The 13,643-nt window shown below is 47.2% G+C and overlaps 1 protein-coding gene across 3 annotated transcripts in view; it reads left to right on the top strand.

The window, feature by feature from the left end:
* The window catches only part of ssh (Protein phosphatase Slingshot), a 423,428-nt gene that overhangs the window by 323,302 nt on the left and 86,483 nt on the right, over positions 1 to 13,643 (top strand). For all 3 annotated transcript variants that reach the window (XM_037422163.2, XM_037422160.2, XM_075890320.1), the window contains one exon: positions 8,289 to 8,383. In XM_037422163.2, the coding sequence (XP_037278060.2) occupies positions 8,289 to 8,383 (95 nt within the window). The remainder of the gene's footprint in view (positions 1 to 8,288; positions 8,384 to 13,643) is intronic.

The following is a 13,643-nucleotide window of genomic DNA, read 5'->3' as shown; positions in this document are numbered from 1 at the left end:
GAATACAGCTGAATGCCTATTCGACGAACCTATAGACCACAAAAAGCAATTTATAACTAAGGATTCCGCTTCTTTCCAGCCAGCGTTCGGTACGCGGTGTTTACGATGAACTGACTCATTGTCCGCCTTGGTGGTGTAGTGGCTGCGGGGTTCGGCTGCCTACCCGAATGTCGCTGGTTCGATCCTGGCTGTGGCGGTCGTATTTCGGTAGAGGCGAAATGTGACTGGCCCATATATTCTGCGTCATGTCAGTGCACGCGAAAGAACACTTGATGTTCGGAATTTCCGAAGCTCTCCTCCAATTGCATCGTTGTTTCGAGACGTATTACGCCATGTATTATAATTGAACTGACTCATTATAAAGGCAACTTACTACAATCAATTTATCGCACTCTTTAGGATGTGATGGGTGCGGACCAGTTCGACATAATGGCTCACTGGCGGCGCGTCCGTAAGTCAACAGTCCCTTTGAGATTATACCCGGGATTGCCCGATGTTCCGAAACCCACCCCTGCGAAAGTGGTGCGACGTCGCGAATACCTCTTCTGGCAGGAAGCCACTCCTTTCACGGTTCGCCTGCGCTCAGCCATCTGGGCAATCGCGAGGCCCCGGGAGCTGCGCGAAGCGGCACTGCGAGGCTATTAGTAAAACACCGTGTCCGTCGGGCACTGGCAGGCGCGGCCGTTGAACTGCTCTGAAAGACCGGGCACGCTTTCGGGAGCGCCGACAATGGCCCCGGGGGCTTTTCCTTTCAAAACGCCGCGTCAGCGATAAGGCGACCGCTTTGTGTTCGCTCTGCGCGGTGCTCGTGAGTGACATGCCGGAGGGCGTGGTATAAATCGGCGTCGATGTTTTCATCTGCCGCGCGGCACGGGACTTGGATGTCGTGGCTGTCGACCAGAGGAAAAATAGAGGGCAGAGTTCGTGCTGGCGTTTGACTACTTGCTTGACTAGTGACGTATGCTATACGATCTCAATCACTCCTATTTGTCCTTTTAACCTGCTGCTGGTGACATCGCTTGTAAGGATCTCGCAGGGCTTCGCCTTTGCGAGTTGTTTTCACTCTTGGTGAGTTTCCTGCTCATGGTGGCGTAGAAGTAGCTGTCAATGTTTTATATTTTATTTTCAATTTTTATTTTATTAACTTACTCATGGCGTTAATTCTTCTGCAGCGCTTCTTCTTTTGTTTCTACATATATGACGCATGATAATAACTTTTACTTGAATATGCGCACCCTTGAAGGCAAGGGGGAATCCACTAGCAACCTTGACTTTCCATTGATATGATGATTTTCAAGAGTTCGTGGTCGGGTCGCATTTCAGCAGTGCACGCATATTGAATGCCCCGATGTATTTCGAAATAGCAGTACATGTATGAGTATACCGTTTGCTCTTTCTGTATACTGCCAATGCCTCAGAGAAGACTTCTTCGCATAGGGCGACATTTAGGCGAACTTGAGCACTGAGTGCACGTTTAGAAGCTCTTGCGTTGTTACTCACTGTCGTGGAAGTAAGCGCCACGCAAAGGTTTCAATAGAAACGCACACATTTCCTGGAATCGCATGCACAACGACACGCGTGCATACTAAATACGTTGTGCATGTGACAAGCGGATGGATTGTAGTTCACACAACTGTGCGTATATACAGCCTTAATGTGCGCTTGACAATTCGTGCGTGAATGAGGTACGTTGAGAAACTGTGTATACGAGTAGAATAGAAGAGATGCGGATTTCGGGACGGCTATACTTTGCGCGGAATAGCGGCTCTTGAAGCGAACAAACTTAAACATGCTGTGACGCCCATCGGACGCCTGCGCGCACTCTGGTGGTTGTAACAATTATCGCTAAAAAAAAGACACAAACGCGCAGTTTCCGACGTCGTTTTGCCATACTAAACTATCAGTGTTCCACTTTAGGCTAAGCTTCTTTCAAAACCTCGTGTATGCACACCTGATTGTCGAGCTCGCTGGCGAAAGCTCACTTGTCCATTCACCGTTAACTGTAATCACGTGCTTGCAGGGGTACTAACGCTGTAAGTGCTTTGAGAACAGGTCTTATCGGCGTTATCTGTGTGTGCATATGTGTATACGTGCTCTCACTTTCCAAGTAGCGGCAGTGGCGCCAGCTTCTCACTTGGAGTCCGCCGTTGTCGCGGAGCGTTGTCGGTCATTGCCCGCCGTTCTCATTGACAAATCAGTAGAAGCGTCTGCTTTGAAAGCGCGCGTCTGTTTACAAGGCATATCATTTGTTTGCACAACATGATTACGTGAACTGGCGCGCCCATTTCGGTCTGTACACAGCGTTAAACTGATCTACACAATCTTGTACACGTGCATTCATCGGTCAGTTTTCCAAGTTTTCCTCTTTACGCTCGCGTGAATGGCGAGAAGCCCACTTTTTCGCGACAACAGTTGGTTTCTGGCCGCTTCTGACGTTCTGTAATTGTAGCGATCGAAAATTGAAGGGTGGCAGACCGTTTACATCATTCTGCCTTGGTTCCTTGTTGACCGAATGACATTTGTACGCTATTCACATGAAACGTGTACCGTACTCGTGAATTCAATTTTTTTTATTATAATGGCTGCATTGACCAATTGTTCCCGATGATTCCGCATCGTGTCGATGAAACCTTCACCGCTACAGAGGATAATGTTGACTTTAATGCAAGTGTTCGAGTTAAAATTTGACCGATGTGACCCGACCTGTGGAAGTACTGCAATAGAGCGTGCCTTCATTACCTAACCCTAGGTTCTCGAATTTTAACGCGCGAGTATACTGCATGAACCGAGGTGAAAAAAAAAAAGAAAAATGTCGTCTTCACAGTCGATAGTCAATAGGCCTACGGGCCGAACTGGTTCCGTAATGTCGGGTCCGGCCGTAAAGTGTGTTCCTGCAGCTATAAATACGGTCGTCTTGCGCATGTAGTGGTTGTCTGGGTGAAGATGAATCGTCTAGGTGTTATCGGGAAAGTTGAGCTTAGCCGCGACAAAAATATCTCTCCCCCGTATAGGCTCACCTCTGATGCAGATATGCAGGGCGTTTTCGAGTACGACGCCTTTGATAAGATATAGCAGACCGTACACTGCGTCTTTCGGCGACAAACGCGAAGCTTGCAAGAGCACATCCGAGCAGCGCGTAGCTGAAAGTAAAAACGGTTCGCTTTCGCGTGCTACGTAAATGGCTGTATATGGTTGTCGCAGCCAGCTCGGCTTCGCATACCTCCATGCTTGGCTTCTTTTTTTTTTATTTGCCTTTATCGCATACGCGGAAGACGCTATAGTCGCTCTTGCGACGGTGCGCCGCGCGTCCAGAATCGCGCGCATATGCATATTATATATGCTAGCGTGGGCGTGCGCGCTGTCTCTGTGTCGTCCGTGCCTTTGTGCGTTTTTAGCGACGCAAAACACCGCGTCTCCTCCCGACCCGAGCGCGCGTTCGCTTTACATCCGTGACGCATGCTTTCTCCCCGGTTGGCGCTAAAAATACCGGCATACATGTTGCCGCGGCTAGACGGAGTTGGATATGCGGGAGGCTTCGCAGAGACGGAGTGGCTGGTGGGTCAGAGGTTGCCTTTTTGTGCGTGGCCGTTTCTTTTTTGTTTGGCGTTTATACTGCATACAGTGCTTTGCTACAAAACGCGATCTGAGCCCCCCCCCCCCCCCCCCCCATTTTTTATGGTCCTCCTTATACAGCCGTTTATATGTATATATTTAGTTTTCCGCTTCTCCCTTTGTCAACCCGTCATGCTTTCAGAATTTTATAGATACGGAAGTAAATGTGGGAGGGCATAGGAAGGCTCGTTTCGCCTCGTTCTGCCTGCTTTTGGCGTACGGATCGCGACACATTTCCTACCTAGTGAAGGAAGAGGAACAGGAGCGGAGAACCCCTTAACGGCATTGTTTTGTACACGTACGCGAATAAGTCTTTTTTTTAAACTTCTTGCACCCTGTTCGTAGGAGTTGAATTAGGTCGTGATGTGCGCGCACCACACACACATGCACACACACGCACAGGCACACGCGGGCACACACATGCGCACGTACACACATGCGGGCGTGCGCGTGGTGGTGTGCGTGCTTTAAATCTATGTATGTATGTATGTATGTATGTATGTATGTATGTATGTATGTATGTATGTATGTATGTATGTATGTATGTATGTATGTATGTATGTATGTATGTACGTAATTCTTGCTTGGTTTTCCAAAATATGTGTTTTAAAGTACAAATAAAAAATAACACAATGGAAGAGGACAAGGGCTTTTTCTTTCCACGGTTGTCCTGATATGATTGGATGACTGTTGACCCGTTTCCGATGTGAAAGAATGGCGCTTCTTAAGCAAGTCATGTGATGCGTTATGATCGGTACGTTCTCCTGCGGAGTGAGAGCCATTACCAGTAACCCAAAGCTGGTCCTGAATTAGAAAATATCTTTTCATTCGGATCTATCCGGTTCACCCGGAATTGCTTTTGACTCGGACGGCGCATAAGCGACAGCCTGTCCCCTGCTTTGCGAGTCTTGCTGCAGGAAAAAAAAGTTTATACGAGTGGTTCTAGGCCGTGGATGTTGCGCGGACCCCCCCCCCCCCCCCTTTGAACAGGTGGTAATAATGAAGGACCCCTTGCAGTGTAAAAAAAAAAAGAAAGAAAGAAATGGAAGGTAGAGGGAGAGTCATAAATGAACACATGTAACGTGAAACAAGTGCTTTTCGTTTCTCTCCGGGGAAGTCTGGTCGAACTGAAGTGCCTCGCCAGTTAGTTCTCAACAGCCTGTCAATAAGCCGTGCGGCCTGCAGCTAGCTACATTCAACCTGTCTTTACCTATTTTGGCTCATCAAAAAAATGTCCTGTGGTAAAGCATACCAATATTCAAGAAAGGCCCATTATGCGGGAGATGTATAGTATGCCTCCAAAACACGCCTTTGTTTCATGTTGTGTTTCGCAGAGCGCCGTTTGAGAAGCACCGGCTCATGTCGTGACTGTGTAGTGCGGCTGTCGGGCATGCTGTCGCCGCCACTGTTAGTCGACCGAAAAGCGTTCACGTCGCGCGTGCTCGCCAGTTTTCGAATGCGCCGCCACGCTCTGCTGGCGCTCTGGCTCGCCGCTGCATCGGCGGCGTCAGCGCCGTGGAGAATATATTCCGTATCCTGTACGCGCCTATGATAGATCTGCACGGAGGCGAAAGTTGCGTGCTTCGATACCGTAAGCTTGTACCGCCAGTGGCGACAAACAAAATCGGGTGTTTTATGTTCCAAAAACCGCGATGTGGTCATGAGACCCGCCGTGATACAAGGCTCCAGAAATTTCGATGGTCTAGTGTTTTTTAACGTCCACTGACACGCAGTACACGAACCTCTGGTGTTTCGCCTCCGTATCGGAATGTGACCACCGCGGACGCGATTGGATCCGCGACCTTCGGGTTTGCAGCATGGAACCATAACCACTGCGCTTCGCCGATGACGTTGCATTGCTGAGTAACTCAGGGACGAATTGCAACTCATGATTACGGAGTTAGGCAAGGAGAGCAGAAAGGTAGGTCTTAAAATTAATCTGCAGAAAACGAAAGTAATGTACAGCAACCTCGGAAAAGAGCAGCGCTTCGAGATAGGTAATAGTGCACTTCAAGTTGTACAAGACTGTCTACTTAGGGCAGGTAATAACCGTGGAACTGAGCCACGAGATTGAAGTAAAAGAATAAGAATAGGATGGAGCACATTTGGCAAGCACTCTCAAATTATGACAGGTGAATTGCCACTATCCTTCAAGAGGAAGGTATATAACAGCTGTATCGTGCCGGTACTTAACTACGGAGCAGAAACCTGGAGACTTACAAACAAAGTTCAGCTTAAATTGAGGACGACGCAGCGAGCAATGGAAAGAAAAATGGTAGGTGTAACCTTAAGAGACAAGAAGAGAGCAGAGTGGATTAGGGAACAAACGAAGGTTAAGGATATCATAGCTGAAATCAAGAAGAGGAAATGGACATGGGCTGGGCATGTGGCGCGTAGACAGGATAACCGCTGGTCATTAAGGGTAACTAACTGGATTCCCAAAGAAGGCAAGCTGGTTAGGGCGAGACAGAAGGTTAGGTGGGCAGATGAGATTAAGAAGTTTGCAGGTATAAATTGGCAGCAGCAAGCACAGGACCGAGTAAACTGGCGAAACATGGGAGAGGCCTTTGTCCTGCAGTGGACGTAGTCAGGCTGATGATGATGATGATGATGATGATGATGACCATGACCACTGCTTAACCGCGATGGACCTGCCGGTACCGAAAAGTATATAAATCTAGATGTGGTGACATTTGATATGTAGCGATGCGTAGTTTGCCTGGTTGTTGTGCCAGGTTCGTGTCGCAGATCAAATGTATTAAGTAATCAATAAAAGCGATCACTGTGCTTAGTTGATGATCAAACCGACGACATCTATAGTACCGTATTTACTCGATTGTAACGGGGCCACTGTGTAACGTGAAGGATGACTTCTCGTTGTCACCTGGAAGATAAAAAAATTGAATGTTGGTATTGGATTGTAATATGGGGGTCGACCTTAGCAAACATTTTGAGGAAAATAAACGCGTTACATTCGAGTAAATACGATATATACGTAAGAGCAGGACGCATAAGCGGCGGCGACGGTCTGCGGGTGTCGATTTCGCGAGCCTCCCATGTTTGGCATGTCGCCCATGCGTCGCGCCAGGCGCCATGTTTCGTGGAAACACCCCTGGCGCGAAATAAAGCGCGGCGGCGTCCTCCTGCATGCATAAGTTCCGCGTACCCGGCGCAACCTGTGCGGCCTCCGGTGCCGAGCGATTGCGATTACTCGCGCGCAGCGTGTTATGTATGCGTGCGTCGACGGCGCGGTCACGCATCGTCACCGATGCAACGAGACGTCGCAGCCGGCGAGAGGTCGTTCACTTCCCGCCGACTTTCCTGAAGCGCTGGTGGTTTGGTGCACGTGTCGACATTGTTGCGTTCACACGCGCGGCCGTTTTTCTTTCTAATAATGAATCTACGGTTGTAATGCTCTGTTTGGAGTAGCAGATACGAGGGCGAGTTCGTAAGGATCCATTATGCATTCTTGGAAGCGGAAAAAACATGCGACGTATATACACTTGAAAGGGAAAACAATATATTAAAGATGAGTGTGATGCGACATTACCGGTTCCTAAGTATAAACTTAAACTATAAGTGAGCGCTCGTCTTGTCTGGTTCTCCTTCCTTGGGTACCTTGTCTGCTTTGCGCTTTCAGATGTTATCATGGACTGGAATATTAATAACTCACTTCTAATCCGAAGATCGCGGGGTCGATTGCCGGTTGCGGTGGCAGCGTTTCGATGGAGGCAAAATGTTAGGCGCCCGCGAGAGCGCCAGATTATAGAAGTTTTCGAAGCCTTACACTGCTGTGTCTCCCGTAATCATATCGGGGAATTAGGACGTAAAAGCTCGTTATTATTGAGCGGTGTTTGCCGTAGGGGACTCTACAAACGGTGGAGAATTCCGTCTTAACTATACCTGGTTTTCCTTTTGCACCACGTTATGAAGGAGAGAAGGGGCGAATCGCTTTGAAGGCATGTATGCAGCTCACGCTGGCCAGTTCCGTAATGTTCAGAAACGGCCTCGTTATCATATCGGCAGGTGAAACTCCTGGCGTACCTGAAAGTAGCTGTGTCAATGTTTCCTTTGAGATTTTTCTAAGCATGGGCTGCGGCAACCAACATCTGACTTTCTAAGCTAACGAGCCAATTTCTTTACTGACGTCTCAGTGCCTGCGTTGAACCTTTGCCGTTACTTGCCAGATGGTAGCGCCACTACGGAAGCGTGCATTCTTCCTTAGCCGCCACGAAGTGTGGGCCTCTATGAGGGTTCAGCTCTCCCATAGTGCAGTCTGCCGTACGGCGAATCGTTCACTTTTTGTTCTAAACACACGCGCTTACGTTAGCACTGCGCTGTGACAGTTGATAAGAACATTCACGTCTTCTTTCTTTTGTACCCATAGTAGAGTACATCGTACTCGAAATTCTCGAACGTTGTGTGGGCCTCTGCATTAAGAGTGTGGCCGCAATCGCAAACGATTAGTAACACGCGAAACGGGTCTTGCGTGAAAGTTCCGGAATTTTCACACATGTGGGAGTGAGTTCTGCAAAGAGTGTTGTATTTCTAACGATTACATGGTGTTATGGCATTAAGTCTATACAATCGATGATGGCATTTACATTCGTCCGCTTGAGAGAGAGCTTAGATTTCCAAGTCTCTCAACGTACACCCCCGTCTCTTTCTGTGTGCAGCATCAGCGAGTGCTACTTTGCGGTCAAGGGAACGGCACTGGTGCTTCCTCATGACGAGTCCATGCACGTCTACCGATGCTCCAACAACAACGTCGGTGAGTAGTACGTTGCGAGGGCTTTTTTTCCAGCAACCAATCACGCGCGTCATGACGCACATGACAATCGCTAATGGATAGATCACTCGGAGAGAGTGAAGCGTAGTTTTTAAAATATACCTTAGTTGCACCTATGTTGCCAATAAATCGGGGAGAGGAATAGTTTGGAAGGTGACGAATGAGCAGTATGAACTTCTCGATTAACTTTTAAAGATATTTTTAGGAGCGCTTATTATTATTATTATTATTATTATTATTATTATTATTATTATTATTATTATTATTATTATTATTATTAGTGACTATAGGACTTAAGCAATGGCTTAAAGAGAGAAGAAGGATAGAGCTCCAACACCAAAGTTATCGCGCCGTGTTTGTATGTGGTTCTTGCATCACACATTTAATTGCACACAACGTTTTTCCGCCCACTCAGATCATGCGTTTGATCCCGATCGCGGCTGCTGCATTTCGATGAGGATGAAGTGCAATGGTGCTGTTTACTTAGGCATCTCCCCGTTTATGGTCGACTGCAATCCGAAAATTCACCCTTACGTATCCGGACTTCGTACAGTATCGGCTCCTAAAGCCCCAGAATCATTCATATTTTAATCTTTGGCATAGCAGTTTTGGCGTGTGAGGGTCACCAGAACTGAGACTGTAGTCACTCATTTTCTCATTTTTTCTTGCCTTATTAATAGCAGCGCTGGCCTATGGTAATCTTCACGCGTAACGTCAGCATAAATTGCAGCGCCTCAGACGAGAAAACCGCATTGTGATTTATATACCTCTCAAAGAAAAGATTGTCTCCTCGACAGTGAACGAATGAAAACAAAAAATGAAAATACGTTGAATTCAAAAGGCTCCATTGAAAACCGCACGCCCACGACTAATTTGGCATCGTTCGCGTGTGTTGGCTCGGCCGCAATACTCAGTTGCCGAGCTGGAAAGAAAGCTTTGCAGAGGCACAGACATTAGTTCTTGGTAGAAGGTAAAGCGTGGGATAGACGCTTTGAAACGAGTTGACACAGAGGCAGACTGTTGTAGGCGTGAACTTTCTTACACTTTTAAATACTGGCGTGCCATTATATCATCGGAGAAACTAAATATGCAAAGAGAGTGAGGACGCCTTCCGGTGCGAGCGTAACTTGAAATTCACTACCATTACGGTTTACCACGATAATCGCGTTACCGCCGCAACGTTTCCCAAAAAATAAAGACCCTTACACTGTCATCATAATCTGCGTGGTAAGTAATAATACGTTCCCATGTTAGCATTTTGCAAGTGTTAGTAGCGCCAAATAGGCCTATTGTGCGTGTACTTTGTCACAGCTGCTTTTGTAATCTATTTATCGCCTGTTGCTTTCTCACCTGCACCGCCTGCATGTTGGTACGGAGGCTCAGCTTTGACGAGAATCCATCTTTGGTTAGGCTCTCCACATTACGAAGCGAGGGAACCTTCGTTTCATCTCTCATCAATAATACAGCTGAGCCCTGTTGGCTTTTCTTGCCCACGATGGAGAAGTATACCGTAAATTCAGTACACACACACACACACACACACACACACACACACACACACACACACACACACACACACACACACACACACACACACACACATACACATACACATACATACATACATACATACATACATACATACACACATACATACACACATACATACACACATACATACATACATACATACATACATACATATATATATATATATATATATATATATATATATATATATATATATATATATATATATATATATATATATATATATATATATCCGTTCACATCGTCATGTTTGCGCTGAGCTATAAGTTCCACGAAGACGTTCTTGCGCGCAAATGAAAAGCAGCAGTCACCGAGAGGCCGCTGCTGTTACACGAACCTTTATTGAGCACTGCATGACGAAATAGAAAATCGCATGATAAAAGTAAACTTACGGTTACGAAAAATATTAAAAAACGCAGAACACCAGCTTAACTTGTCGCTTTAATAACGATCACTCTGTTTACCATGATGGTCGTGCTATAGGCGCGCATTTATATGCTTGATCTGTGTACATATGGCTCGGCGTTAGTGGTTAACAGAGGCAAAATGTCTTCTTATAGTTTTATCGAATAATAAGGAACGCTATTTGTCGATTCATGTATGCATATTCGAAGCGTCGCAGTCGAACGCTTCCCGCTTCTCCGGTATTGCAAGCAGGGCGTTGTCAATCGCAGTTGGTGCGGCCACCAACATTCGCTGGCCGACAAAGTGCGTGTAATGGCGACTACGGGTCAAAGTGCACAGCGTCTGGGCCACGCCGATAAAGAAGGGCTGGTCCGGCGCTGCGGTGTCCAGCCCTTGCACGGTTGGAGCGTCGCGGAAGTCGTCGGACATGTGATACGACAGGTGTGCCACATGTGATACGACAGGTGTGCCACATGTGATACGACAGGTGTGCCACTCTAGCGGCGAGGGCGTCCGTTCTAGACTCGTTGCGCGCTTCTTTCCAGTGAGCCGCTGCCTCGAAGCCCGTATGGTGCGCAATGAACGCGCCAAGAAATTTCCCTCCGGTGATGACGCCGCCTGCGTGGCGCTCTTCAAGAACAGCTCGGTGGGCACAGCCGTGGCTAGTAGGAGACCGAGGCCACCGTAGTTGAGGGAAGGTAACGACCCCTCGACGTAGTAGGGTGGCTGGGCGATTGCCGATAGGACGTAGAAGCGGTTGTCCTGGATGTCGTACACGGCCAGCCAAGCCAGATCGAACGTCCAGAGCTCAGGGAGGGTCCTCCGGGAACATGAGTCGCCCGCGGCCTCACATGCTGCGCGCCGGATCGAAGCTGCGCTGGTATGTCAACCTCCCTATTGAAAAAAACGTCCACCATAGGAATGGTGGATTCCACCATCCACCATTTTTGGTGGATTATGGCGGTGAAAATGTTGGTGGCACATGGTGTATGGTGGCGTATGGTGGAGCGGATGGTGGATGGCGCGCTCCAGTCGGCAGATCTGGAGCGCGAAGCAGCGTCAGAACCACCGTGACAAGCTGCCACTATAGAAATAATAAAAACAATTGTATGAAAACCCATGTAGAAAGGCACCCGCAAAAAAAAAATGTGACAGCGCAGAATCGAACCTGCTACCTTCGGATTTCTAACTGAGCTTACTAACCACTGCGCCACGCCGACTTTTTTTTTTCTTTAATGAATGAAATTTTCACTAGTAAAGTACACACATCATACTTCATCAGAAGTCAGACAAACACACACAAACGTCAAGAACGGGAAGCCACTCCGGAACGGGGTCGAAACTGACAGATGGCAGTTGTGGTGTTAAAGAAATAGTCAACTCACAAACTCGCTCTTACACTTCAGTTTTGTTGTCGCTTACTGGAGATTGACTGGATCTGCACCTGCTACTGACATTTGCACAATTGATAAACATGAACAAGTGCTGCCTGTAACGATTGCCACTGCGATAATGGCAACAGCGCTATGTTTTTGTTGCAATTTACAGCCGCAAGAAAAAAAAAAACTTTGTGGACTGAGGAGCAGGTAGAGTTTATCGGCGGTTACTGCCAAGTTTAATATCCGTTTCTCGCTCCTTCCAAGGGGCGATATATGTTCAGGCTTCATGACGCTTCTATGTTCATTCCACAGATACGCCCACACAATTGATTGTGATGTTTTTCGCGCAACGCACAGCACAGTCGTGCCAGCGCACTGCTGTTTCTCGGTCGTTTGGAACAACTACATAACGGCTTGGCCAAAACAAATGCAGTGCGCCAGAAACATTATGCTATCATATTGGTTCAGTAAGCATACGAATTGACGAGTCTGTGTTCTCGCATAAGAGCCAGTGAAGTGCCGGCAAGTGCGACCGGCGGCTGTCGGTGAGGGGAGGCGTACAGTACATTTGATGGAAGTGCTGCAAGGGCGCAGCCTCGATATTTGTCGCTTCTTGCGCGGACACCGTACACAATAAAAAAAAAGCTTCATTTAGGTGAAATCATGCCACAACTGTGCTGTATTGTCATTTTCACTCGTCGAAATCGTGCATTCTGAAACTCAGAAGCGCCGATAACACTTGTACGGGCTCGGTCGGTAGGATTGACCTTTGGTGGAAATCATGGTGGTAGAACAGAAGGGTGAAAGTCGAATTCGCTGGGGCTCGTCTCGACGCCGGTCGAAAGTGATAGTTTATGCATGTTCGCACGCACTTTGTTAACTTAAAAGTACGGCTCAAGCAATAGAGTCTGCAAGAATTGCCAGGGTTGCGTTTCTAGCGTGGTGACATTAAGCCACTGCTGTGTTCAGCTCTAACATTGAAAGGGGCGATCGCGAACTGGAGCTCATTTATTTCTTGACAACTGCGTGCTGATGTAAAACATTTATTTTCACTGTTCACAGTGACACCTCTAGTCTTCTAAACATCGCAACAAAGAAACACATCACGGATGTCAAACTGATGTAAGTACGTGCGTGAAATGTAAACATATATTCACGGCCGCAAATTCTACGCTCCACAAAAATTGAAGCGTTGTTGACACCACTAGAATAAAAAAAATAAACGTGTTAAAAAGCGTGATGAGCAGCGTCGGTTTTTTTTTTTTGACCATAAACATATATTTCTGCGCATACAAGAAGGAAACGCTTTAAATAAGTGATTTCACGTGCTCTTGTAAGCTTTTTCACCATGCCACCATCATCCACCAAGCTTTCATCACGCCACCGTCATTCACCTAGCTCACCAAGCCTTCCACCAAAGATGTTTTGCCTCGCTGCCATCAGCCGGCATTTTTCACCGTCACCACCATTGGTTCGCCACCACCACCATCTGCCACCATTTTTAAAGACGATAGTCTTTCTTGGAGACCTTTGACGGAAAAACTTTGGTCTGTCTGTCTGTCTGTCTGTCTGTCTGTCTGTCTGTCTGTCTGTCTGTGTGTCTGTCTGTCTGTCTGTCTGTTTGTTTGTCCACTCTTAACAGCACTAGGTTCTTGAAACGGCTGACCCCCTCCGTAGCGCCCACCAATGTTTCTCAAGGTTTAGCGTTCATACTTGTGCAATCGTCAATTAAAAAGCAATTATTGCGCATGCCTGGGGCACCATAACGACATGTATATATTCTGGATGTGTGTCTTTTACTGGCATACATAACATACATACATAAGGCATACATAAGTAATATTAAAGACCGTAGCGCTTATCACGCGGCGCTGACCATCCAACGCTTGCACGTAAAGGCGAGTGTT

This window comes from Rhipicephalus microplus, chromosome 3 (assembly GCF_043290135.1).
Source record: "Rhipicephalus microplus isolate Deutch F79 chromosome 3, USDA_Rmic, whole genome shotgun sequence".
In the NCBI taxonomy this organism is placed as follows: domain Eukaryota; kingdom Metazoa; phylum Arthropoda; class Arachnida; order Ixodida; family Ixodidae; genus Rhipicephalus; species Rhipicephalus microplus.
Note: the sequence above shows the minus strand (reverse complement) of the source record. Positions and strands in the feature narration are given on the sequence as shown.